The 27,582-nt window shown below is 44.3% G+C and overlaps 2 protein-coding genes across 4 annotated transcripts in view; one reads left to right on the plus strand and one right to left on the minus strand.

Annotated features, from left to right (window-relative positions):
• Nucleotides 1–1,155: 1,155 nt before the first annotated feature.
• LOC148043721 (uncharacterized) overlaps nucleotides 1,156–27,582 on the plus strand; it is a 64,576-nt gene continuing 38,149 nt past the window's right edge. For 2 of the 3 annotated variants that reach the window (XM_087723734.1, XM_087723732.1), the window contains exons 1-7: nucleotides 17,992–18,300; nucleotides 18,702–18,793; nucleotides 20,334–20,405; nucleotides 21,166–21,216; nucleotides 23,097–23,204; nucleotides 25,252–25,350; nucleotides 26,094–26,180. In XM_087723734.1, the coding sequence (XP_087579860.1) occupies nucleotides 20,378–20,405; nucleotides 21,166–21,216; nucleotides 23,097–23,204; nucleotides 25,252–25,350; nucleotides 26,094–26,180 (373 nt within the window). In that variant the 5' untranslated portion in view covers nucleotides 17,992–18,300; nucleotides 18,702–18,793; nucleotides 20,334–20,377. Of the gene's footprint in view, nucleotides 1,352–17,991; nucleotides 18,301–18,701; nucleotides 18,794–20,333; nucleotides 20,406–21,165; nucleotides 21,217–23,096; nucleotides 23,205–25,251; nucleotides 25,351–26,093; nucleotides 26,181–27,582 lie in introns of those variants that run through there. The other variant, XM_087723733.1, reaches the window with a different exon arrangement.
• On the minus strand, nucleotides 3,868–13,005 carry LOC148043722 (CD209 antigen-like protein C). Its single transcript, XM_087723731.1, has 7 exons — nucleotides 12,868–13,005; nucleotides 10,822–11,022; nucleotides 8,806–8,913; nucleotides 7,389–7,475; nucleotides 6,549–6,709; nucleotides 4,584–4,687; nucleotides 3,868–4,187 (listed from the first exon to the last, which is right to left on the minus strand). Exons 2-7 carry the CDS (start codon nucleotides 11,018–11,020, stop codon nucleotides 4,022–4,024), a joined length of 825 nt encoding a protein of 274 aa, XP_087579857.1. The 5' UTR covers nucleotides 11,021–11,022; nucleotides 12,868–13,005; the 3' UTR covers nucleotides 3,868–4,021.

Consider the following 27,582-nt stretch of genomic DNA (forward strand, 5'->3'; position numbering starts at 1 on the left):
AGGAGGCCTGAGGCGGCAGAGCTTCAGGCAGCCATCTTGTCTTCCCTCCTTCTCGCCTCCTGCCTAGCAACAGCCCTTTGATTGGTGGCTGCTGTTTGATTGGCAGCTGGGACAACCTGAGGATAGCCACAGGGGGAAGGAAGTAGGAGCACAAGGGCCTATCATTTGCTCAGAGAGGTGGATCCTTCCATGACAGATGTCAGCCAGAGAACCAACTAATCATGAAGAGGCCCATCCAGAGTCACCTGACCCCCGAGGGCCAATAAAAGAAAAGAAGTGGGGTCTGTCAGGTTTTGGCGGGAAGGCTTGAGGTGTCTTTGGGGAGGGAGGGCAGCCATGATGGGGTCCCCTCAGGGAAGGCTGGAAAATGGCTTGGCTATAGGTTGCCTTGTGTGTTTTTCCCCACTACTTCTTTGTGCATTGATCCTTTTCTTTCTTTTCTTTGCACTTTGCTTGCCCATTTATGTCAAGGTCTTTCTCTCTACATTGCACAACCCTTTCCCACTCCCATGGCCACTTCTCCCCTCAGGGACAGAACCCGTGCCAACAAGGACTTCCCCGGATTTGCTTTGCTGAGCACCTCCACCACCAGCAATCGGGAAAAGGTCTTCCACTCCCTCCCTCCCTCTTGCAGCACACCCCAATGCGAAAAACGCCGAGATCGGCGCGCCTGGGGCTCCAGCGATCATGTCCAGGGAGGCTAAACCAAGGCGCTCGCCTCTTCCCAGCCATCTTTCGCAGCTTCCCGGAGCTCTTGAGAACCTTCGCGCTCTTCTCCGCCCTCTCCTCGCGATTGCAATAGATGTCCAGAAGTGGCTTTTGGGGGGGCTAATGGGGGCTTTGGGTTTCCAGTCCGACAGCCCCTACCGCTTCTGGGCGTTTATTGCAGTCGTGAGGGAGCCGAGGAGATAGCTGATACCAGGTCGCAGTCCAGCGGAGGCAGGAATGCAAAAATGACGTCTACTACTCCCTTGCAAAGGGAGCGAAGGGAACTTCCTGGGTCTCTGCTCCCCACCTCATCTGTCTGGAGCTACCAAAAGCTTTAGACGAGTGTTTCTCAACCTTGTACTACTTGAAGATGTCCGGACTTCAACTCCCAGAATTCCCCAGCCAGCATTCGCTGGCTGGGGAATTCTGGGAGTTGAAGTCCGGACATCTTCAAGTGGCCAAGGTTGAGAAACACTGCTTTAGACTCTGGCGGCGGTGCTGGTTTCCCGCCGCTTTGGCGTCCCTCGAAGGCGACTCCGCAATCTCCCTTTCCTTCACCCTTCCTCCAGGATTTACCAGCCGTCTTAAAAGAGAAATGGACGGTCACACCTGCGCAGCCCCCGAGTGATGTGGCTTTCTCCAGGTAAGCACCCGCTCTCCTTCCTGCTCGTTTTTGTTGTTGTTGTTGTTGTTGCTGCTGTTGCTGCCAAGTGTGTGTGTGTGTGTGTGTGTGTGTGTGTGTGTGTTTGGGGGGGGTTGTTTCTGTTGTGTAGGATTGGAATATAATTTATTGGCCCTGAGGGTGGAGGGAAGTTACAGAAGCTGAAATGCCGTTGGGACAGACTGGAGAGCCCTTTGTTTTATCTCCTTTACATTTTCAGAGATTAATATACAGCATAAAGAGTTAACAGTTGCACCGACTGTACTTTATGTTTGTGTACACAAAACAAAGAACAGGCACTTCAGCACATGACAGCCTGTCAATCTGAAAATACTCTGAAACAAATAGGTATTCGTTCTGGTGAACATAATTCCAAGTCCGAGATCTTAAGCAGGTGGCCAATCCAGTAATTTCCCCTCTACACACACAGTGTATTGTATATTATACTCTACAGTGTTGTTTAAACAACAAAGGCAAGTGTGAGAGAGCACACTGTTCTGCAAATAATCTTACTAGCCTTTTGTATGGTGCCTATGTGTGGTGGTGTTAGTAGTAGCACAAAAAATATATATATTTACAGACTGCATTTTCCTGTAGATTGTGGTATGAATTTTATTTTTTAAGCAACAGGCGAGAGAACCTGTTCATATTAATAAGTAGGAAATATGTTGGACATCAAACTTATTTTAAAAGTCTCATTTATGTGGAACTCCTTTTAGTAGTCTGGATTATGGAAGAATTGCAGAAAAATATTAGTAATGCATATAAGACAGAAACAAGCTAAAATAGGGGTGGTGAATCAATTTCTTCTTTATTGCCCCTGTTTTGTTACAAACTACTCTAACTGCTGCCTGTTTTTTTTAACAATAAGGATTACATTGAATAAGATGTTAATATATAAAGCATGTGATATGATTCCAGGATCAGAGCTAGTTTGTATTTGAATGTCCTGAAGGTGTGCTAACATTCAAGGGAGCTAAAGCTGCAATCTAGGAAAGGCAGTTCTTGGCCCTCTAAGTACTTGGAAAATAGACCCACCTGTGACCCATATGTAAAACTACCCTGATCGCCATATAGAAGAAAGTATGAAATAGGCCTGTATAAATCATTTGGTGGGATTTCAAAGCATTGGAAAGTTGTGGGAGTACTTCTGCTTCATTGACCAGATCTGGAGGAGTGCTCAGAGCCCTGTAAAATAACTTCCCTAGCTTCAGTACAAATGCTAGGACTGCATGGTACTTTGGATTCTGTTCCAAACAAAGTACTGAAGAGAATACAAGACTCTAAATATAGTACCCCACCCACAACTTTTTAGAAGTAAATATTTCATGAATCCAGGAAATAGGTGCCGCTGCTTTAAAAAGTACCAAGTAGATGCTGGGGGCTTTACATTCCTATATATTCAAAAACAGTGCATAGCCCTAACAAACATTATTATTTAATGAATTTAAGTTGTTGCCACTCCTTTGAAGTTAAATTTAGATGTATGGATGCCTCTTTCTTTTCTGTGTAATTTATACCTCCATCTTGACTGGGAATGCTGACATTATCTTGGCCACTTCCTCCCAGTCATATGACTGCCAAGCCACTTCCACCTGGCCACATGACTGCCAAGCCACTCCCACCCAATCACATGGCCGGCAAGCGACTCCCACAAAGCAGGCCATGCCTATAGAAGAGGTTCTAAAAAAAAAATTTGAAACCCAGCACTGAGAGCAACCTATTCTCCAAAGCACCAGAAGGCAGAACAAGAAGTAGTGGATGGAAGCTTGTAAAAGACAGCCTCAATCTAGAGTTAAGGAGAATTTCCCTGACAATTAGAACAATCAGTGGAACATCTCTCCTCCCGAAGTTGTGGGTGCTCCATCACGAGTTTTTAAGAATAGAATGGACATTCTATTGGTATATGGTCTCTTGCTTGAGCAGAGGATTGGACTAGAAGACCTCCTAGGTCCCTTCCAACTCTGTTATTCTGAAAACATCTTCCAAAAATGTTGCCAAGGAATTATATAGGGATTTTTCCAATCACCAGGAAGTCAACATTGAAAGCATTAAAAAAAAGCATGCCAACGTCATTGTAGTTTATATGTGAACTGAAGTATTTTGAGGCTCCCTTGTAACAATTTTAATTCCAGGCTCAAGAGACGAGAAGATACTCCCAGCTTTGAGATTATCAGATTGAGGATTCTCTGTTTCTTTCTGGGTCAACTATAGGCTTACCCTTGCATATCCAAAGACTCAATTTGCCAGAATGCTTAGTTCTGTTATTGAATTAATGCAACTTTCCTGAATTCACACATTATATTGACCGAAGAACCAATCAAATGAGTTGGTTTGCACAATTGAATCAACCATAGTATATTGCACACATGCAGATGTTTGGTCTTTAACTAACCTGACTCAGAAGGAGCCTCATTAAGCGTGACCCAGTTTTATGTTTTACAAAGAGGAACATGAGCTTCAAAGTGTGGCATTCTTAATTAAAGATGTGTGGCCATTCACCAATTTATTTTGAATTTTGGAGGCAACCGGATGTTGCTATTCATTCTGTGGATTTCCTATGAGACTTGACATCAAAATGAGAAACTTTTCATCTTCGGTTTTAGCATGATCCTGCAGAATCAAGGTTGTTATTTCAGATGGAGGCCAATGTTAGGGTTCCCCAAACTCCAGGTTCTCTTTGCAAACCCATCTGAAAAGTTCATGGCAGTCAGCAACTTTCCAGTTGTGGTTTCCCAACGAAGGCACAACAGAAACACAATCGTGTTCTCGTCCTCCAAATCTGCTTGAGTGGCTAGGACTTTTGCTAGACCAATATCTAGAATTGGAGAAGGGAGAAGAAGATGACACTTCAAAAAGGCAGAGGAAAGTGGCAAAAAACATACATTTAATAAAAGAACCATGGCTGGCTGAAGAATTCTGGAAAATCCAGCAATCTTAAAGTTACCAGGTTTGGAAACCCTTTCCTTACACAATGGGTGTTATAAAGTGTGCTTGCACATACAAACTTGGGATGTGGCAGGGTGACCACATGTGGTTCTCTGACACAAGGGTTCCTTAAATTACACGCTCTCACACTCCTGGAGAGAATCTAATCAGAACCTGGAACCTTTTCCCACCAGACTAGAAATGCTTAATCTGACCCCATTTTTGCAAGAAAAGATACAGCCATGTGGAAGCATCCACTCTCTGAATGGTGCCATCAAAGACTCACCCTGCTGCTAATGTAGACCCATCACTCCACTCCCATCCACCCTCTTTGTTTTCATCTGTAAGGCCAATCCAAGCTACCTGAGTCAGCTGCGAAGTGATGTAATTCTGCACAAAAATGGGGTGAGAAGAGAAAAAGAAGTAACATCAACAATCAATGACAATGGGCAGCCGTTAATACCCTAATTAGCAACTGCAAGCTACACACAACCAAACACCATATAAATATGTGTAGAACAGGCCAGGGAACACATTCTGGAGAGAATTTCCCTGATGATGGGCTCCAGCACAAGCCTGAAAGACTTAGAAGACTAAACTTCCGGTCTGGATAACCAATTGAGATTGGATCCTGCAACATTATCCTGGGACACTGTTGTGGCCCAGCAGGAGCCGTTGGAGCTGCCACCAGACTCCGATAGCGAGGGGCCCTATGAGTTGGCTCTGGAGGATGTGGAGGACTCTAGACAGGGTTCTGACTCAGGGCGCAGAGAGGTTGGTTGGCCACCAGGAGGCGCTTGAGCCTTGGACCAGTGGGGAGGAGACAAGGGAATGTGATCGTGATGTCATGCATTGGAGCAGTGGGGAGTTGTTCTGGATGCCCGGCAATGGAGAGCTAATAGGCATAAGGAACAGTTACGCAGTTACAGGAGATAATTGCACTTAGCTGGTGGTAATTAGGCTCCTCTCAAGACTATAAAAGGAATGATTGTGCACATGCCCTTTGCAGGAGTCAACATATTCACTAGAGCTGGAGAACTCTCGTGGCTAGCTTGGCAGGCTGGATTGCTGCCAAGGTTAGTCTGTGCTGGATTGCTGCCAAGGTCCTGTCTGTGTGTTAATAAATCCTTGAAGTATCTCTGTCTTGACGTGCTTTGGTGTAGGATGGGGGGGGGGTCAGAACAGACACCTATCTTTACCTTCATTTGTGAGAAGTAACATCTACTCATGAGAGTATATTAGATTCACCAGACAAACTGTTACAGCTACCGGTAGCACCTCCCTTAAGCAAAAGTGCCTGTGGGGTTTTGGTGATGATAAGGTATTATTCTCCTTTCTCAAAGAAACCTATGAGGTTAGTTAAGAAAAACTGGGCTTCCAACTACCTGTACAGGGTAGTTCTACCTTCACAGATCACTTTGCTTATCAGCTTTTTGGTCATGAACCCCCAGTTCAACTACAGACACACAGCAGAACCTTTGCAGATTGCACTGGAAGGCAGAATTTGTGTACTTTAAGTCCACCATTTGGGCTTTTTGCATGTCCAATAGAAGTAAGAGTTGGAATGTGCCTAAAAGATGCTTGGGAAAGCCATAAAAAATTCATGATGTTGGAAAAGTATACTTCAAAAGCCCTGTATACTAAAGTAGCCACACCAGGAAATCAACTCCACCAGATTGACTCTACTGTACTTTCTCCTCTTTCTTCTTATAGTGGCAAATTTGGGGGAGGGGTTGTTTGTCTGAGCCCCTTCTTAACTTTATCTATCTGTTCTGGACTTAAATGCTTTTGTTGAGACAACAGAACCTCAAATCATATTGACATAGACCTGATCTTGCAGATGAGGATGCTGTGAAAGGCTCCCACAAAACCCCAGTTTAGTTTAGAGGGTAGCTTGCAAACCAATGCAATAATATCGGAAGGGTTTTGCCAGTATATAAGAATTTATATATTGCAAGAGCTGCATGGGTATTGTATACATGCATCATGTTTTATATTATTATATGTTAAGAAGTTTCTTCTATAAATGAATCCTGCTGAATTATTTACTTGTGTGCTGGCTGGATAGCTACAGACTCTGACAGGTTTGCAAAATGTGGAGAAGAGCTTCAGCAGTGCTAGCCAAAGCTCTTACTGTAATATTTTGATTAGAGGGAAAGGTGGGGAGTGGATAAGAAGTGAGCATTCCACCCACATGAACAGCTTGTTGAAGAACCCAGAAGTCCTAAGGGAAAGAAGAAAAGTGTAAGACCTGCTCCTTGTCATGCAGAATGGAGGCCAGGTGGGCATCTCTGGACATGCAGAAGTTCTCAGCATCATACCAGGTCTTTTGTCCTTTGGAAAAGTAGTAGAGGCTCCTACCCCAAAGCTGCCACCCACCAGGAGACCTCACATTTTTCCGGAAGATGGATTCTAAGAGAAGAGAGAGAAAAGAGGGGTCAGAAATGAAGGGCTCTCTTGAGTGCCTCTGAAGATGGATGGATCACCCTAGCAAAAAGGTGGAGCATAAAGTGAGACAGCATTAACCTCAGCAAAGCACTCAGGGACAGATCTCAGGATTAACCCACTGAGCTATAACTCCATTCAGGACCACTTGTGCCAAGAAAGAGATGAAGAGGCTGGAGTTTTGATTTTTATCCCTAAGGAAGGAGGAATGGCTAAACTATTGTGTAGAAAGAGAGGGTTGCCAATAGTTTCTGAGGGATTCAGGTCTGAAGAGGTTTTCTCAATCTATATCTGTCAGTTCTTCAGGGCAGTCCAGACAGGAAACCCAAACCATGAATTCTAACACTATCTGTATGATATAGTGATGGCAACAGACCCTTGCGGGTCTCAAAACACTCCCTCCCTCCCCTGCCTTTACTGTTACAGATTTAGGGAGGATCTCTTGTGAAACAGTCTCTCCACCACCTCCTTCCTTACTTTGTTCCCCTCCCTTCTTTCCTGTAAGATTATTCTCAGTTTATTACAGTATCCACTACTTTGTCTAAGTAGTTTCTTCACCAGTTCTATACTTAAACTCATCTATATTGGTTTACCACTACATTTCCCAAAATACCTCTGAGCTGTCATCAAAAACAAAGATACTTACGATACTTTTCTTTAATGTCATGGAGGGCCTTTGCAGCCTTCTCTAAGTGAATTGGCAAGTTCAATATTTCTTCTGCAGTCTTTATGGCTAAAAGCAATCCAAGAGTTAGTTAACCCTTTTTCTACCCCGTTCCTTCCCTCCTTAAAAAGGAGACCCCCCAAAATGTTCAGAATACACTTCTGATTCTATGCTTTGTATTTTCATCCACTAGATGATCAAACTCATTCTTTTTCCAATGCTTTTCCGCACATCTAATGAATCAGGGACATCTAGTTTGGTTTGACACATAAGCAAGGCAGAATGCCAGCATATAGCCCGAATCCAAAGATGAAGTCAGGAAACTATGGCTCAGAATGAACTGAGATTTGCAACAAATGTCAGAAATAATAATTTAAAAAGTCAAGAAAACAATCGGTCCACTAATGGGAGAAGATAGCAAGGAGGAGACGGGCAGCAGGGAGAAAGCAGAGGTGCTTAATTTATTGTTTGCATCTGTCTTCACGCAAAATGAAAATAATAGCACAAGCTACCAAGAAAAGAACTGCAAATAACAGACTAATAATACAATTAAAATAAGCAAGATAATGGTAAGAGTAGTTATTCTGACTACTCAAGAATGGTTCAACTTGATGCTACACTTACAAGAGTCATGCTCAGAAGTCACAATCCTCCAAAGATGGATGAGACTAAGAGAAACAGGTGTGATTGGCCTCCGGGTATTTAAAATACTCTTTAAAAATATCAAAAAAATCAGATTCTACAGGCCCTTTTATTCAGTAGAGAGACTGACTGAACAACAGAATAGCAAAGTTGGAAGGGACCTTGGAGGTGTTCTAGTTCAATAGCAATAGCAATATAGCAATAGCAGTAGACTTATATACCGCTTCATAGGCCTTTCAGGCCTCTCTAAGCGGTTTACAGAGAGTCAGCATATTGCCCCCAACAATCTGGGTCCTCATTTTACCCACCTCGGAAGGATGGAAGGCTGAGTCAACCCTGAGCCGGTGAGATTTGAACCGCTGACCTGCTGATCTAGCAGTAGCCTGCAGTGCTGCATTTAACCACTGCGCCACCTTGGCTCTTCAACCCCCTGCCGAAGCAGGATGTCCTATATCGTTCTGGACAAATGACACTCCAGTCTATATTTTTAAAGATGTGTATTCTACTTTTTTTTTTGTAACTCAAGGTTGTGTATATAATGTTTCCTTCTCTGTATTTTCCCTGCAACAACCCTAATTAGCATGAAATGTCCATTTCTGTCACTTCAGTGCTTATCTTTTGGTCATAAATTTGAAAAGACTTGGGAAAAATATTTAGATTATAAGGTCTTTTGACAGGTCCCTTGATTCTTCAGTCTGATCTCTGAGTCTATTTCTAAACCAAATCTGGAGTATATCGTTCTATTTCTTATACTTACAATGTTTATAATCGAACTTAATATCTTTGATCCCAGTAATCAGTGAAGTCTTCAGTTTTTTCATTGGTTTCTCCAGAGAATTCACATTTTCTGCCTCTAGGTTAATATCTAGAATTTTTTTTAAAAAAAGATACACATTAAGATAGTCAGGTGCCTTATTTTATTCTTCTTGAAGTTTTCTATACATATGGATTTACATACATACATACATACATACATACATACATACATACATACATACACACACACACACACACACACACACACACACGGTTTGAAACCCTGCTTTGCTATGAAACTGGAACAGCAATATACATAGTCAGTTCCATGTGCTGGCGGAGTGCTGGCTTTGTTGCACCCCTTTGTTGCACCACAACTGCTGCCCCCTCCTCCAACTCCCACCCAAAGCAAACTGACACACACCATGAACACATGGCCAGACCGCAAACCCGGAGCCAAACCAAAGCCCAGGATGTTACATCACAGCCATCTTCTCAGGACATTACATCACAGAACTCAGGAGGTTACAACGCAAAGGGTCAGGATGTTACAACGCAGCCCATTACCCAGGTCGTTACAACACAAAAGAATAATAGGCACATAGCCAGTACCTCAGCCACACAGGATGTTACGAAACATCTGCATACATCAACTCCATCAACTAATCAAGATTTAACAACACAGCCAACCAAACCGCTTACAGCAACAAAGCCAGCACTCCACACACCCCCACCAAGATTTATAAAAAGATGGCAGCTCCGATCACTTTTTGCTCACACAAGCATGAAGCCAAAGGCACCAGTCTGAAAATGGCAAGTGGGACCTCGTCGAAACGTTGCCAAGATACTCTCAATCTTACACAGGAAAAGACCTCTGTGTGTGTGCGTGTTTGTGTGTGTGTGTGTTTGTGTTTTCGTAGATTTTCACGGGTGTAGGTATGCTGGTCTTGTTGTATTTGGGTCTTTTTCCATGTAAGATCTCCAACGGATTCCAAAGAAAAACAATTACCAACCTAATCCAAAGGGAGACTCCCCCCAAGAACTAAGACACAGAACAGGACAACGGCATCGCCCTCCTCCCTTACATCAAAGGCTCCACAGATAAAATCAGCAAAATTCTTCACAAACACAATATCAAGACAGCCTTCAACACTGACCAAAAAATAGCCAACATGTTAAGAAACCCGAAAGACAAAATTCAGCTAGAAAACCAAGGAGTCTACGAAATACCATGCAAAATCTGCCCTGCAACATACATAGGACAAACGAACAGGAGAATAAATGCACGCATCGCAGAACACAAGAACGCAGTAAGAAAAAAAGAAAAAACTTCCTCCCTTTTCCAGCACCTTAAAGCTACAGGACATGAAATTAATTTTGAAGGAACCAGGTCAATCTCCAAAACGGAACACTTCAACAAGAGAATAATTATGGAAGCTATCGAAATAGAGCAACACCCCCACAACATGAATAAACATGATGATATCTCCCGCCTACCAGACATCTGGAAACCAGCCCTAATCAACAAACGATCCCCACCCAGGCCATTACAACACAAAACAATGGACACATAGCCAGCAGCAGTCAGCACCAATTTACCAATCGTGATACAACCACACAACCATTCAATCCACTTACTGAAACAAAACCAGCGCTCCACACACACCCCCACCAAGATTTATAGAAAGACAGCAGCTTCGACCACGCTTTAAGCTGAAAACACCAGCCCGAAGATGGCGAGTGAGACCTCGCCAAAACATTGCCAAGACAATCTCAATCTTACACGGGAAAAGACCTGAATACAACAAGACCAGCATAAAATTGCCACCTACTTGTGCATGGCAACTCAAAGCAGCTTACAACACACTTTCATACAAACCATTTAATGGGCTCCATCCCACTCTGGGTTCCCCAGGCCCGCTAACAGAACCATGTTTTCACTGCTTTCTGAAAGAGTGTCAGAATGTTGAAAACCCACTTTAGGAAAGTAAAAGTAAGGAGATGGAGCTGAACTTACAGAGGTAACCAACTATCACCAAGGTGGTAAAAGAGATGACTGCAAGCATCACTAGAAATGGCCAGGACATCTTTGACGTAATAGAATAACAATCATGACAATCTTCTGTAGTAGCAGCAGTAGAAGGTGTTGGTTGTGGCAGTGGTGGTAATGATGGAAGAAATCCTTCTAGAGGTTCAGGATTTATCTTCAGTACCATAGCTTAAAAAGAAGGGGGGGGGACTGCTCATAAAACCTTATCAAAGAAGAAATTCAATCTACTGTCTTTTAAGAAAGATGCACAGGTGGGATTCAACCGGTTCTCACCGGTTCGGCCGAACCATTAGTTAATTGCTTATGCAATTCGGAGAACCAGTCAAAAACGAAGTGCAAGAGAGGGTTTTTCTTTTTGTGTGTCCATTCAGTTAGTAGCTCCATTTAACAGTTTCAGCTGAATCAAATCAATCAAATCAATGAACAACAGAAACTGACAGGATTGTGGCAGGGAAAGCCATCAAGCACCCATCTAGGGATGGGATTAACTTCTCCCCTTCAGGAAGAAGGACAAGATTACAAACATTTTCATTATAAAGATTATTAAGTAACACTTCTGTGATCATCTGATACTCTCTGGAATTTTATAGCTGCTGCAATGTTGGCTAGTTCTTGTTTCTTCCTGGGGGGAAAGGTACAGGAGGGGACAATGATACAGCTTGAACATACAGGCCGTGAATTTAATGCATGTGTGGTCCAGCTTCTGCACGCAATTTAGAACATAGAATAATAGAATTGGAAGGTTTAATGGCTTTTGGCAGCATGCCCAGGCTTTCAATTAGCCTGAGCAGCTACTCTTAGTTTCCCTCTCAGCTGCTGCGTTTGCTTTGGGGTTGATTTTTTTTTTTAAAGGGGAATAACTGTTTTAATTTTTTCTGCATTGTTTTAGTGGTTCCTGGCACTGTCCTTTTGGGGTGCACTTCCCTCATTCTTTTTGAAAGCCTCTAATGATGGAGCACCCACAACTTCTGAAGGTTAGCTATTCCATTGGTTGATTGGTCTCACCCTTAGGAAATTTCTCCTTAATCCTAGGTTGCTCCTCTCTTTGGTTAGTTTCCATTCATTGTTTCTTGTTGTGCCTTTAGTGCTTGTAGGAGCCCCTCAAATTTCCTGACAGAACATTTAATCAGTGGAACAACTTGCCTTCAGAAGTTGCAAATGCTCCAACACTGGACGTTTTTAAGAAGGGATTGGATAATCATTTGTCTGAAGTGGTGTAGGGTTTCCTGCCTAAGCAGGGGATGGACTAGAAGACTTCCAAGGTCCTTTCCAACTCTGTTATTCTATTCTAAATATTGGAACTGTGCTATTTTATTGTGAATTGGACTAAGGAGAAATTTCCTAAGGGTGAGACGAATCTAGTTGGCCATGCCCACCCAGTTACTTGACCCATTTCCCACAGAAAACACAGGAGCCACAAAACCTGGGTAGGTGTGGCTGGGGGATGTCATATGACTGGGTGGGAGTGACATTGAGTTGGCCATGCCCACTCACATGACCATCCAGCCACAGAATCGGTAATAAAAAAGTTTGAATCCCACCACTGGAAAGATCCAAGATGCAGCAGGAAACAGATTTTTATGAGTTGCTGAGCAACAACCAATAGCTTTATTTAGGAGATTTTGGACTAAAGATACTCACCAATCTTTAGAGAAAAGTCTGTCTGTAAGGCTCAAACTCAGAAGTATCTTTACACTTGGGATTGTTGAGTTAGAATGCTTCCTAAAATTTACTTTTTTTTCTTTAGCTAAGAATACAATTGTTGAGGGATGACTGGGCAAGAAGGAACTAGCTTAAGCCCTGAAAATAGGAAATTGAAATATTCTGGGAACCTGAGTAAATCTTAAGAAAGAATAACCTGCTGGAGACTTTATGGCCATCTATTGTTCGCTTCAGCGCTCATTGGTCGGCGCGGTTTAGAACTCGCGGTTTTGTCACCGCGTTTTAGTCAGGCGCGCTTTTGTTGTTCGCCCTTTTGTCGGTGAACCCCATTTTTCTTCCTTCTCATGATACCTGGTAAGAGGTGCAGGCTGCCATCTGTGTATGTTTGTTTAGCATCTTTATAGGTGAATCTGGCCCACCAATTTGGCTCTGCCTCCCATCATGTCCTCTTGCTGTCTCCAAATGCCTGGCTCACTTTCCTTGAAGTCCCAACTTGTTGCTTCTAGATGGCTTTGCTGATTGGCTGCCCTGCGGCTTTAGCTGGAGGTTCACAATCACCAGGGCACTGCTGGAGGATTCTGACATCATGGCAAGAGAGGTTATATCCTGAGGTCATCTTTGGCTGACACAAATGAAGATGGACCTCTGCTGCCTACTCATCTCCTGAACATAGATAGAGATATAAAGAGAACTGTGTTTGGGCAATGGTGTTGAATTGCCATTCCAGTGAAACAAGGCTTCACCTCTCCAAATCTTCTCTGTCCCTCCTCCTTCCAAAAGACTATGATCATCTAGTCCATGGGATCCATTCCATGTAACTCCTGCCCACTTAAAAGTATCTCATATGATCTAGGTTTATAATGAATGAGAATCTGCAACATGCATTATTCCCTCCCTCCTCACCTTTTCACAATATAACAACAAAAAATAGGTAAACACACATGGCTAATTTATTGCAAAATTCTAGAATTTTGCAAAGAGGAATATAAAACAAAAAGAAGACAAGTGAGGGCAGAGAGACATAGTTGCCAATGGTGTTCTTATTCACATTTATTAGAAAGATTTAAAACAGACAAGTCATAGTTTTCAATATTGTACGACTGATTTGAAATGGAATTATGTATAAATGAAGAACAAAAAATTGCTAAATATATGAAATGCTATTAAATTAGAAATAAAAGGAGAACTTGGTAGATAAAGAACTTTGCGAGAACGAAGTCTAAAAGTTTGGTTATAATACACAGTTGGGATAATGAGAAGCTATGTGGCTAAAGATTGAAATTTGCATTGTTATAAGAATAATTTTTCCATAAAATGATGTATTGTTGGTATATGTCATCAGATAAATTATCTAGAACAAGTATTCCCAATCTTGGCAATTTTAAATGTGTGGACTTCAACTCCCAGAATTCTCCAGTGGAATAAGAGAGTTGGAAGAAACCTTGGAGGTCTTCTAGTCCTGCTCAAGCAAGAGACCATTTCAAACAAATAGTTGTCCAATTTCTTTTTGAAAACCTTCACTGATGGAACACACGTAACTTCTGAAGGCAAGCCATTCCATTGACTAATTGTTCTAATTATACAGAAATGTCTTCTTATTGGAATTCTTGATTGGCCAAGTGTGATTAGACACACAAGGAATTTGTCTCCAGTGCATAAGCTCTCCCGTGCATACAACAATAGTGACAGATCATTATCAGTCATTGTAAAAATGCATTCATCATAAAACATTAGATACAACGCTTAGTGATAGTCATGGATACTAACTAAGCAATCAATATAAGTCATACTAGGATACCAATTAAACAATTTAAATCATAAGGTACAAGCAACAAGTTATAGTCATAAGATGATAAAGTGATAGGTAATAGGGAAGATGAAAATAATGATGGTAATACTGCCTTTCTAGATAGTTTGACAGTGTTGTGGGAATTAATTGTGTAGCAGAATAATGGCACAGGGGGAAAAACTGTCCTTGTGTCTAGTTGTTCTGGCGTGCAGTGCCCTATAGCATCATTTTGAGGGTAGGAGTTGAAACAATTGATGTCCAGGATGTGAGGGGTCTGTAGATTTGTTCACAGCCCTCTTTCTGGCTCGTGCAGCGTACAGGTCCTCAATGGAAGGCAGGTGGGTAGCCATTGTTCTAATTATCCATTGAAGCTTGTGTTTGTCTGATTGGTTGCAGTGCCAAACCAGATAGTTACGGAGGTGCAGATGACAGACTCAATATTTCCTATGTAGAACTGTATCAGCAGCTCCTTGGGCAGCCTGGGCAGGAAGAACATTCTTTGTTATGCTTTTTTGATGACGTATTTGATGTTAGGTGTCCATTTTAAGTCTTCAGATATTATAAAACCTAGAAACTTGAAGGTCTCTACTGTTGCTACTGGGTTGTGTAGCATTTTGAGTGGCTTCTCCTAAAATCTACTATCGTTATTTCTAGGTTGGTTCTCGCCTTGATTAGTTTCCACGCCCTCTTCTTTGGGGTAGCCCCTCAAACATTGGAGCATTGCTATGGTGTCATCCCTAGTTCTTCTTTCCATTAAACTAGACATACCCAATCCCTGCAACAGTTCTTGGTGTGTTTTACCTTTGTGTATACTTTTTTACAGCCTGTCTACTGACTTGAGGCTGAGTTTGACGATATTGTGTGCAGCTTCCCTTGCTTGTGTTTTCCTAATGGCATCTGTAAATCTTTTTCTGTGTTTTTTGCCTCTTTCCCCTTTAACTGGTGTTACAGTAGAAGGAACAGATTCGCCTGAACTGAGGAGGAAAATAAGGGTGGGGGAGAATCTGCCTCTGCCTACTAGCATCCATCGGTATTCATCTGGCTAGCGTCCTGTCAGTGTGTGAGAGAGTTGAGGGGTGTTTGGAAACTCAAAAAATATTTGCTGTGTGAGCAAGAAGGAGACAGGGAGGAGCCTGGCCATGGCTTAGCTCAACTATTCTGTAAGAAAGCTGCTTCCTGCTGTGAAAGTAAAAGTGAAACTGAAACTCCTGTCCTCTGCTTGTGTTTTGCATTTGGAACAGATTTCTTTTCCTGCCACAACGTTAGTGGATGCTGCCTTTGAATGGGACTTCAACCCATCCCCCAAAGCCCAGACAAAGAGAGGCATAAGCAGCACTCTCTGGGTTGCAAGACCCATGGGTGCTCCCAGCTGTGAAAATGCTCAGGGAATGGGTTCCCCAAATATCCTGCAGCCGCTGAGGTTGGCAGGAGAAAGGGAAGAGGCCTCCTGAGGCCTCCTCCTCACTCATGCTAAATATTCCTTCCGCCTCCTGCTGAACCCTCCCTCCTCCTTGCCCCGTTCAGAATGCAACTGCACATCGGTGGCACTCAGGAAAAATGTCCCTCTCAGCTGCATGGGAATCATTCTGTCTCAGGCACATCCTGTCTCTGATGCACAAAATGGGAGGAGGTGAGCCAGCAAGGATCCAGGGTAGATTTAGCAGTGTGCAAAGATAACAAAGAAATGCACAGGCACACCAAATCAGGCAGCGGCCCCGAGGCCTCTGCTGGTAGCACATGCTGACTCTTCGCTCCCTCCTTCCTGCCCTGTTTCATTCTCCCCCTTTTTGCAGCCATTTGTTGCAGCTCCTCTTGAAGCCCCACAAGGGGATGCCCATCTCTGGGCTGCAGGAACCTCTCAGAAGAGAGAAACAGAGGAATGGAAAGAGGGGGGGTGGAGAGAGAGGAGGTGTCATAGTGATTGCAGCATGAGTACTGTTAGGAGACAACCCAGGAGCAAATCACAGCACACAGAGACTTAAGACATTTAACAGTGATTTATATACAACAGTGTTTCCCAAACTTGGCAACTTTAAGACTTGTGGACTTCAACTCCCAGAGTTCTCCAGCCAGAAGAGCTAGCTGGAGAATTCTGGGAGTTGAAGTCCACAAGTCTTAAAGTTGCCAAGTTTGGGAACCACTGATATACAACATATACAGAAATATACGTGGTAGCAAATACCTGACAAGTAATCAATCTTCTTAACTCTACCTAAAGAGCTTAGCAATGGATACCAGACACAAGGAGAGAGAAATATGCCCTCTCCTGGAGGCCTTATATAAACAATTCTTAAAGTGGTAAAGACTTTTTTGTGAACCCTTTCACAGTCTTCAACTGGCTATACCAATGCCGATTCATTGCACCAGCCTTACATTGGGTGGTCAGCTTTAAATCCTCATTAGCCTGACAGGAGGAATCCAGCTGCCCTCTGTGGACATCTCAATGTGTACAATTCTGTGGTGTCTAAGAGAGAAGGATGTTCAGGCAATCAAGGGGAGGTTCTTTTGAGAAAGGAGGGCCCATGTAGGTCTCCTGTTCCATCCAATCTGCTTTGGTAAAAGTGAGGGATAAGGGCCCAGTGGGGACCCTTGTGCCTCTGGGTCCAAGGGGGCTTCCTCTCCACCCCTCCTTACAGGTACAGATGGGCTCAGTTCAACCCCGATGTTCCCCTTCAACCAGATCACCAACTGTGAGGCTTTTGCTGAGTTATATCCTCCACAGATAGCCAGTGATTCTCTCTCTCTCTCTCTCTCTCTCTCTCTCTCTCTCCCTCCCTCCCTCCCTCCCTCCCTCCCTCCCTTTCTCTGACTTCTGATGTTGCATGACTCGCTTACACAGCCCTCCCACCGCACACCTGTCAGAGGGAAGGGAAGCAAAGAAAGGAATAGGGCAGGAGAGTTGCGGGTGAAGGGCCTGCGCCTTTTGCCGGCCAAGGAGAGAGCTTGAAGATTTGCCAAGGATTTCAGTTTACTGCCACTCTGCCGGGGTGATGGTGGAGGGGGAAGGGTCGTAGGAGGAGAGGCTGCGCCTGTTGTGTAATTACGCATCGCTTCCAAGAGTCACGCTTAGTGCCAGGGTGGTGCTCTCCCCTGAGGGCCACCCACTCAACCTCCCCTTGGCCTCGGGCCCTTATCAGCCCACAACTGGGGAAGCGTCACTTCTGGGCTAGTCTGGCTGGCAGGGGAGAGTGCCGTGCTGGGGTGCTGTTTGATCTCGGGCCTCCTGTCCCTCTGCTTATGCTCTGCTCAGGTCCCTGGCACTAAGCGTGACTCTTGGAAATCACCTCCTCCGCCCACCCGCTGGCCCGGGAGCACATGGCTGCTGTGCCAACGGCAACGCTACTCCGCTTAAATTCTGAAATTCACAAATTAAGGTGCTGGTTTCTGGGGGGTCAAAGAAGGAAACCGAAGGCTAAGTGCTGAATGCTGATTGGGCCCAGCATCCAGCCAATGGGAGAGAGGCAGAATTTGAATATTCTGCATCATAAGGGAACAAACTGTCAAAAACCGTCAGAAGGAAAATCCAGCTGAAGACACAAAGAGTAAGTCCGGTGAAGCTCGTACTCACTGTTTAGTTCTGGTAGTAGACTAAGAGTTCCCCTTCCTATGCCCACTACTCTCTACTAACAGGGAGAGGGAATCGGGGAGAAAATCGGGTCGGGTGGTAACGGCAGAAAGAAGGCAGAACCTGGAGAGGGAAGACAGGGACCGCAACGGGAGAGATTCAATAGAGAAACGATTCACACATGCTCAAGCATCCAAGAAAGAAGCCCAATGCAAGAGATTAGGGCAGGGATGGCAAACCTTTTAGGGACCGAGTGCCTTTCAAACTGCAAACCAAAACCCACTTTTTTCCCCGCAAAGGGTCAACATGGCAATTTTACCTGCATAATGAGGTTTTAGTTTAGAAAGAACAACTCATGCATGATTGACGTGTTTTCTCTGAAAAAAAACAATAACAGGTTTCAATGAATCAAACAACTTTTTATTAAAAGGTAAACGTTTGCATTTGGCGTGTTTTTGGTTAATGTGACTTTTGCTCTTGTATGCCCGGGGTGGGCCTGGCTCCCACTGCTGCTGTGCTCGCTCTCCTTGGCCAGGTTGCTCCTGGTGTGTGCGGGAGGGCAAAGGATGTGGGTCAGAGAAAGGTCCGCTCCCTCTCCTTATGAGGAGACCTGGCTTTGGAACCAAAGCATCCTCCTCAGTGAAAGGATGGGAGACCACTAGGAGAGGTCAGGAGGAGGGGACAAGGGGATGACAAAAGCCAACAGGGCTGCTGGTGGTCAAGGGCTAAGGCAGGATTTACCTCAGACCCTCACTCTCATTATAATCTCCTTTCTTCCTTCCTTCCCTTTTTATTCTTTCCTGTCCATTCTTGGATGCTCGAATGCAAAAGAGGAAACGTTTCTTGATGCCTCCTTGCCTTGTGATCAAATGCCACTTTTGCTAGCAGTTTGTGGCCACTTAAAAGACTGAGAACAAACCAGGGTCAGTTTATCCCATGCTTGCATTTCAAGGGGGCGTCCACAGACTACAATACAGCAAAAGGTTAAAATGGTGGCTCTGTAGTTGATCAGAGCTCCTAGGTTTTTTTTATGTGCAACAGCTTTAGCATTTAAGATCAGAGGTAACTGTCAGGAAATTTCTCCTTATTTCTATGTTGGTTCTCTTGATTACCGTATTTTTTGGAGTATAAGACGCACCTTTTTTCCTCAAAAAAAGAGGCTGAAAATCTGGGTGGGTCTTATACATCGAATACAGCATCTTTTGCCTCCCAAAGCCCCACCCCTTTCACAAAAATGGTGGTGCATAGCCTTATGGAGGCTTCCAGAGAGCTCCTGGGGAGGGCAGAAATGAGCAAAGAAATGGTCGTTTTATGACCCTCCAGCCCCCAGCAGCACTCTATAAACCTCCATAAGGCTATGTGTGAAATTTTTTTGATGACAAACGGGCCCATTTTTGCAAAAAAATGGGCCCTTTTGCTTATTTTTGCCCCCTCTCCCATCCCAGGAGAACTCTGCAAGGCCCCCTCAAGGCTATTCATGCCTTTTATTTGAAAAAAACAAAAAACAGGCCCGCTTTCACAAAAAACAGGCCGTTTTTGGGAGGTTTGCAAAGTGCAAAAACTTTTTTTTCCCTTTTCAGAAAGCTCGTTAGTTGATGAGAATTAGATTGATCAAGTGCTGTACCAGCAGAAACAAAGTCTTAGGTGCTGCAGGTTGTCAGCGATTTCCTTCTCCAACACGTTGATAAATACACTTGGAAACATCTACCAACCTACCTACTCTCTCTCTCTCTCCCTACCTACCTACCTACTGTGTTTCTCTATCCCTCCCTCTACCTACGTCCCTATCTACCCTCTCTCTCTCTCTCTCTCTCTCTCTCTCTCTCTCTCTCCCCCTCCCTCCCTCCATCTACTACTTTTTTTTAAAAAAAAGCCTCTTCAAAATCTTGATGCATCTTATACTCCAGTGCATTTTATACTCCAAAAAATGCGGTAATTTCCATTTGTTGCTTCTTTTTCTGCCCTCGGGTGCAGAAAGAAGACTCCCTCTTCTTTGTGGCAGCCCCTCAAATATTGGAAGACTGCCATCGTGTCACCCTGAGTCGTTCTTTTCATTAGACTAGCCATGCCCAATTCCTGCAACTGTTCTTCATATGTTTTAGCCTCCACTCCCCTAATCATTTTTGTTGCTCTTTTCTGCACTCTTTCTAAAGTCTCAACTTCTTTTTTATATTGTGGCAACCAAAACTGGACACCATATTCCAAGTGTGGTCTTACCAAGGCCTTATAAAGCCGTACTACCACTTCATACGATCTAGATTCTATCCCTCTGTTATTGCAAGGTGGGATTGAATTGGCTTTTTTGGCTGCACATTGCTGGCTCATAGGTCAGTGATTGCCCACTAGGAGGACCTAAATCCAGGAAAGGAGATATTAGCTAATTCTGAAGCTGTCTCCATTTTGCTGACCAAAATGTTTGCCTTTCCACTTACATCGATTCTCATAACTTGCTCCATTCTCCAGCTGTGCACATTGGGATCAGATGTTACATGCACCTATGAAGTAAAATGGCTCCCAAACCACCACCAGCAAAAGGTAAACTATCTTTTCTGCCATCTTCTCTTCAAAATATGTCATTATTATCGTCATCGGATGGGACCAAGCCAGGTTGATTCCAGAGAGAGTTCAAGCAGGAGATGTCATCCCAAGAGAACCCCCAGACTGGGCACGATGGGTAGCAAGTTGCTTTGGCTAGCGAGATGGGTGGCATATAAATTTAAATCAATAAATAGGTGCAAGTCGTCTTAAGACCAAAATTGGAATGTTCTCGCAACATGGCCATAGTCCAAATAAACCTAATCATGCCAGGATTAAGCCTGAATCTGTTCACCCCCAACTAGGCCCACACATTTTCCTGGCACTGGATCAGGACTTTGACACTGTCACTTGATATTCCTGGGGTCCAGAAGAAGAATATCACCAGTATATTGAAGATATTCTCACTCCACACTCTGTGGTCCTCGGTGTTCTCTGAGCATGGCTGTTTTATTGCAGATGTTTCATTACCCAAATAGTGCACTGATACTGTTACCTAGTTGGGTGATGGAATGTCTACAAGAACACAACCAGACTCAGAGAGCACCAAGGATCCCACCCTCCTCTTTCTCCTCCTCGACTGGAATGGAATTCTCGCAGCTTCTCACCCGGTAAAAACAGGCTTCCTCATTAAGGCCGCCTGCTTGAATCTTTAGGGGGAGATTGGGCTTTTGGGGATAGGATTCTTGGGTGATGCATTCGGCTGGGGCCGATCCCATTTGACATATTGTAAGTCAGTTGGTTTTCTGTCTTTCTCTAGGTCCAGCTCCAGGTCCAGCTCCAGGTCCAGCTCCAGGTCCAGCTCCACCACGTAAGTACAGTATGCACCCAAACATCCATGTTGTAGGTCAGGAGGCGGGGGCTGCATCTTGTTTGTTTTTGTGTTCTTAATTAATTCGTTATTACTTTGTAATTGTTCTTTTCATTTTTTAAAAAAAACTGTTCACTTTGTTGGATGGTGGGCCTGGGTTTATCCCAGGATGTTTAAGCTCAATTACTGATCTGCAGAAGGCAACTAATAGTGCTTTCCTCCTCCTCTCCACAAACCCCATTCCCTACTAGCATTGATGATGTTCCCTAGTTGAGTCACGAAACATCTGAAAGAAAACAACCAAATTCATAGTTCTCCCATGACCCCACAATCCTTCTCCTCCTCCTCTCCTCAAAGCCCCCTCCCTTCTCGCACAGATGCTGTTACCTAGTTGGATAATGTAAGTTTCCCTGCAAGCAATCTATTGAGCTCAGAGAGTATCAAGGACCCTCAGTTAACTCTGAGCCACAAATATTCCCATCAGCACTGATGATGTTACTTAGTTGGGAATGAAACATCTGCAAGAAAACAACCATGTTCAGGAACCTCCACGGATCCCACAGTCCTCCTCCTCCTCTTCCTCCTCCTGCTCCTTGCTTGGAATGCAATTCCTGCAACTTCTCAGCCAGTAAACAAAGCTTCCTTGTTGTTAAGGCTGCCTGCTTGATGAACCTTTAGGCAGACATTCTGCTTTTGAGGATAGGATCAGTGGTGGGTTGCCCGGAGCACCGGATACCGTTCCAGTACAGTGCTCGGAGGGCCCACCTGCCCACCCAAGCTCCTTACCTGCCTTTTAAGGCTTCCGCGCTTCTGCGCACGGTGCGTACAGCACAGCTGGAGTGTCGCGGAGGCTCACGGAGGCGCTAAGACACGTGTGTGCATCCATGTGGATTCTGCTGGGCCTGTTCCAACCGTATCGGTTGGAATGGGATCCGGAACCCACCACTGGGTAGGATTCTTGGGTCATGCATTACCCTGGAGCTGGTCCTTATTTTTTAAAAAATTCTTTTATTTATTTATGTAAAATACAAAGAAAAAACAGAAATAGGAAATGAAGGGAAGGAAAAGGAGTGTGTTTGTAGGGCTAGAATACAAGGAGAAAAAAAATGGGGGGAGGCATTGACTTCCAACTCTTTTTAGCACAATACAACATAAAACTTTTTTGCCTTTTTTGCCTTTACACATCAATACTGTCTATAGCTGGCCATTGACAAATCTATCTGATTGACAAAACCAAAGCCAATTTGGCTAGGGTTAACTGTCTTTCTACAGTGGGTGTCTGGAACGCCTGCTGAGGGTGAGCAAAGTTGGTCCCAGTACTTGTGCTATGTTACGGTGGCCGCTTTGGGCTGTTGGTCACATGACAGCACAGACTGTGGGCGAGTGGTGACGGCATGGGCTAGGATTAAGGATATCCAGGTTGAAGCCCATCCTCGGCCATGGAAACTCCCTGGGAGAAGGGAAGGGATGGGGAGAGGAGGGGATGGGATGGGGGGGAGGGAAGGGAACGTGAGGTGATTCCATCCCAAGAGAGTCAATGAGCAGTTGGGTCCAAGGCCCAAATCTATCGGTCGTTTCTTGGGCTGGATGCCTTGACCCTTCAGTGGTGTGTCCAAAGTCTCCCCCCTACTTACTCAGTGAAGCCTGGCATGGGTGTTGTGTGTATAATTTAAGGTGTGTAGGGCAGGTTTAACATCTCCTCCAAAGGTGAGCATTTCATGAAGGCTTCTTCATGAACAGGTTTGCTTGTTGAGGGCCCAGCTCTGGAGCAGTTGCAGATTAAGCTCCCACAGCATGTGAAATGCGTCATGAAGATAGTGTGATTCTTATTGTTACCTCTTCAGATCGTTTCTAATCAAGGCTTCCTTTCCAAAAAACAGGCAAGCCAAGCAAATTTGAAGAATTCCTCTCAGGATACAATTGTGCAACACTTGGCATACTCATGCTCTTCTGTCTGTTTTTGTACACCCTTTGGTATATCAGTTTATGTAAGTTTTTAATTTTATCCAAATAATGAACCAACTTTGAGGGTCTGTAATGGTATGTGGGAATGAGCTTGGGAGACAGAGGGAGAATCCAAAGCCAGACAATGGTTGGCAAAGATCCAAGATAGTCTGCAGCTGCAAAGATGCATTCAAAAGAAAAAATAAACCTACATTTGTACACTTATTATCCCTTCTAACCGAATACTGATTAATACAATACTACAATATTGGTTCCTCTCCCTTGCAAACAGGCTCCCATAATTTTTAAACTAGTAAATCTATTTGAAAATTATTGAGCTTAGAACTATTTTGTCATTAAGATAATATATTAAGGACAAAATAGTTAACAGGAATTATCATCAGTGGCTGCAGCAAAATCTCACAGACTGATCATCTACAACCTCATGATCGAGTTGCCAAAAACCATACATTGATGCGCTCTGAGCTTGTGTCTTTTCTTGCAGGCATTTCATTACCCAAACTACGTAACATCATCAGTGCTAGTAAGGAGTGTAATTTGCTGTAACACTGTGTAGTGCTGTTAACACTGATGATGTTACTTAGTTTAGAGCAGTGTTTTTCAACCTTGGCAACTTGAAGATGTCTGGACTTCAACTCCCAGAATTCCCCAGCCAGCATTCACGTATGAACAATTGAGTGTCTAGGACAGTGTTTCTCAACCTTGGCAACTTGAAGATGTCCGGACTTCAACTCCCAGAATTCCCCAGCCAGCATTCACGTATGAACAATTGAGTGTCTAGGACAGTGTTTCTCAACCTTGGCAACTTGAAGATGTCTGGACTTCAACTCCCAGAATTCCCCAGCCAGCATTCACGTATGAACAATTGAGTGTCTAGGACAGTGTTTCTCAACCTTGGCAACTTGAAGATGTCCGGACTTCAACTCCCAGAATTCCCCAGCCAGCATTCGCTGGCTGGGGAATTCTGGGAGTTGAAGTCCAGACATCTTCAAGTTGCCAAGGTTGAAAAACACTGGTTTAGAGAATGAAATGCCTGCAAGAGAAAAAGGCTCAGAGAGCACCAAGGACCCCTCATGTCAACCAGGGGTGGGTTCTAGCCGGCTTTACTGCCGGTTTGCTTGTGTGCACGTTGCATGCATGCATATGCATGCACAATTCAACTAAACTTGTTCTGCACATGAGCAGAAATGAAAAACAAGATGGCGGCACCAACAGCACCAGCCAGTTCAGGGGTGTGGCAGGCCTGGGTCGCTGCCGGTTCAACAACCCACACCACCATACCACTACAGGTTCAGAACCGGGCCAAACCAGTAGGAACCCACCTCTGATGTCAACCCTGAGCTACAAATATTCTCCTTTATTACATCATACATTGGAAGCTTTGCCGGAAGTTTAGGTTCAAATGCAGCAAAAATGATTGGGAACACCAAGTTGACAAAGTTCTTGAAAATGAGCACGTCAAGATCTTTATTAGGATTTGTATGCCGCCCACTCTCGAGAGAGACTCAGGGCGATCCTGTGGGACTTTTAGATCCAAACAGACAGACACCTGGCCCACAACATGCCTGACATCATTATTGTGGAAAAGAAAAAAGAAATGTTTTTCATTGATATTACAGTACCAGGTGATGCTCAAATTGAAGAGAAACATCTAGAAAAAGTAATAAAATATTGTGATTTGCAGCTATGGTGGAAGAAATCAATGCTGTACCAATAGTAATGGGAGTCCTTGGAGCAAAACCCAAAGGGCTGCCGAGATACATGGACTTTTGAACTTATTAGACCTGAATATCCTAACTTTTTAAAAAAAACACCCCACCCTGGTCACTTCTCCATTCTGTCACTTCTCTCCTGGTACTGTAAAAGAACGCAGGCTGGAACTTCAAAGAGGAAAGGTTTATAGAAGGGTTTTGCCATTGCCTCCTTCCTAGGGCTGAGCCAAAGTGACTGGCCCAAGGTCACGCAGACGGTTTCGTGACCAAGGTGGGAGAAGATTACATGATCTCCTTCTTTCTAGCGTGGTGTCTCAATTCAACTTATTATTATATGGTAATTAAACCTCTCCTTCAGGTACTGTTGAAAAAACAAAACGGGATCCACTTCGGGCTGCAGTCGCACAAATTAGGAGAGTTATGATTGCACGGAATGCTGCATATGGTGATCTTAATGGTAAGTAAAGAGTTCCACTCTAAACGTTCAAATGCATTCCTGTGAGGAATGAGGACCCAGACTGTGCGGGCGATATATGCTGACTCTGTAAACCACTTAGAGAGGGCTGAAAGCCCTATGAAGCGGTATATAAGTCTAACTGCTATTGCTATTGCTGTCCCCAAGGCCACCGAGCCCATTTTCCTTCCTCTAGCTAGATTGGTGGGTTACATCGGAATGGAAGGAGCATTCCCATCCATCTGCTGCTGGCCTTGAATTCTTCTCCAAGTGACCTCCAAACTGGTTCTGCAGAAGAATCAGGAGCTATTCGAAAGCCCAGCTCTGTCCTGACAGTAAATAAATTGATTGGCAATCTACTGACGGCCAGGAAACAAAATCTAATCAAAGCATGAGGGAGCCAACTGAACGAAGCCCAAGCCAAGGGTGAACAGGGGAGGAGATCCATTCATTCGTTGCTAACCTCCAGCCACTCCACCAACCCGATGCCAGTCCACAAGTCACAAGATTTAGGTCATGGTTCTGAAAGGCCAATCTTGCCATGATTCTCTATGGTTTGGTGAGATTTGCCTCCAGGGACCTCGTAATGGGATCCTTCCTGGGAAGAGGGGAGAAAAATACTTCCTAGCTGCAGAGACTGACAGACTGCTTCAGAAGACTGTTTCATGCATGGAAGGAAGTGGGCTCTGGATAGACTAGGAGGCAGCTTCCAATCTGAAGAGATGCTCTTGCTACATGTGTTTCAGATACTGATTTGATCCTGGAGGCTGAGAAGGAGGCAAGAAAGTTGCTTCCATTGGCTCAAAAGATCAAAGAAATTGAAGCAGAGATTGGTAAGTTTCTCACAGATTGAGATGAATAAGAATCCAGAGGGATAGCTGTCTCCATGTCAGGGTTTGGTGGGTTTCTTTGCAATTTTCTAGGCACCATCCATCAGTCCTGGGGATTAGAGCGGTGCACCCTGCTTTTTTTTAAAGTATTGTCTTGGGCAGATTGTCAGCTATCCCAACTTGGTTGGTTAGAAAAGAAAGACTCTCAAGCTCATGATTAGCCAAAAGTTCACTTCACTTTACAGCAGAAGCAAAGCTGGATCTGGGATTTTCGGGCCCAAGGCGTTATGTGCGGGACGAGTGAAGAGACAGGCTATTGCAACAGCTCTTTATTGGATAGCTGCATATATGCAGGTGCTTAGCCACTAAAAAACCCCTGAATATTCCTGCCTTCAGCGAGAACCAATCTCTATAAACCAGCAGTTTTCCAGCCAGACAGGTGGACCAGAGGGAAAACCTATTCCCAAGGTTTCCCTCCTCATTATCATATTCAATACAAGCCATATGGTCCTTTGTTCCCACCCACCCTCACCCCTGGTTACCAACACGTATCCAAATTGGTGCTGACAAATTGTTTGGGTAAAAGTCCCTGTTTTTGCAGGCTGGATAGTTCTGCATTCCCTCGTGCGACCTTGGAGTGCCCAGCACTTCTCACAGTATGTTGCATAGTTTTGTTGCCTCATGATAACCCTTCCCTTTATTGCACTCCGCTGATCTCCCCCACCTCCTCCCTCTGTGGAGTATGGCTGTCTGGGAGCAGGGAATGCATGGCTGAGCAGGATAGCAATCCTAACACAGATTTTGCTTTCTTGGGCTCCCTGAAACTTTGGCTTGGGCAGTGAGCAAAAACTACCACCCTCTTCCACACTACCATTCTCCTGGATGGAGGGAACTCCCACATTCATGGTCTAGCTATGAAAGTGGCAATCTTTAGAAAATGTCAGAGAGGTTCAGAACACTAATCGTATCAACAGAAGAGAATCTCTGTGGCTCAGAGTTCAACTGTAGAGTCCTTGGTGCTCTCTGAATTTACTTTCTTGCACAAGTTTCATTACCTGGCTGGGTAACATCTTTAGTGCTAGTGGGGTGTTGCTCCCCGTTTATGTACAGTAGCCTGCCCTCTCATTGATGTGGGGTGTGGCTTAGGCTATTTTTTGCTGCTTGGTTATTTGTCTGGTGTTAATCCCTGCTTATCGTGGCTGCCCTGTGCACTGGTGATACTCACGGTTACCTAGTTGGGTAGTGAAGGATCTGCAGTCAAACAAGCAGGGAAGCACCATGGATTCCGCTTCCTTGCCACTCAGAACCTTTTGCAATTCAAATTCATTACGCCAAATGGTTTTCTCTAAACCAAGTGATTTCTCCCTTCTCTCTTGATAGCTGCCTTTTCCTAGGTCTCAGAAGT

The sequence above is a fragment of the Thamnophis sirtalis genome, unplaced genomic scaffold (assembly GCF_051295495.1).
Source record: "Thamnophis sirtalis isolate CommonGarterSnake01/CBP01778 unplaced genomic scaffold, rThaSir2_p1.2 scaffold_10, whole genome shotgun sequence".
In the NCBI taxonomy this organism is placed as follows: Eukaryota; Metazoa; Chordata; class Lepidosauria; order Squamata; family Natricidae; genus Thamnophis; species Thamnophis sirtalis.

Coding starts and splice junctions, on each gene's coding strand:
- LOC148043722 (XM_087723731.1), bottom strand. CDS start 11,020: ATGGTACTGAAGATAAATCCTGAACCTCTAGAAGGATTTCTTCCATCA. Junction 6,710..7,388: donor TGACATTAAAGAAAAGTATC/GTAAGTATCTTT, acceptor CTCTTCTCTTAG/AATCCATCTTCCGGAAAAAT. Junction 4,688..6,548: donor TTCTGCATGACAAGGAGCAG/GTCTTACACTTT, acceptor ATTTTTGTGCAG/AATTACATCACTTCGCAGCT.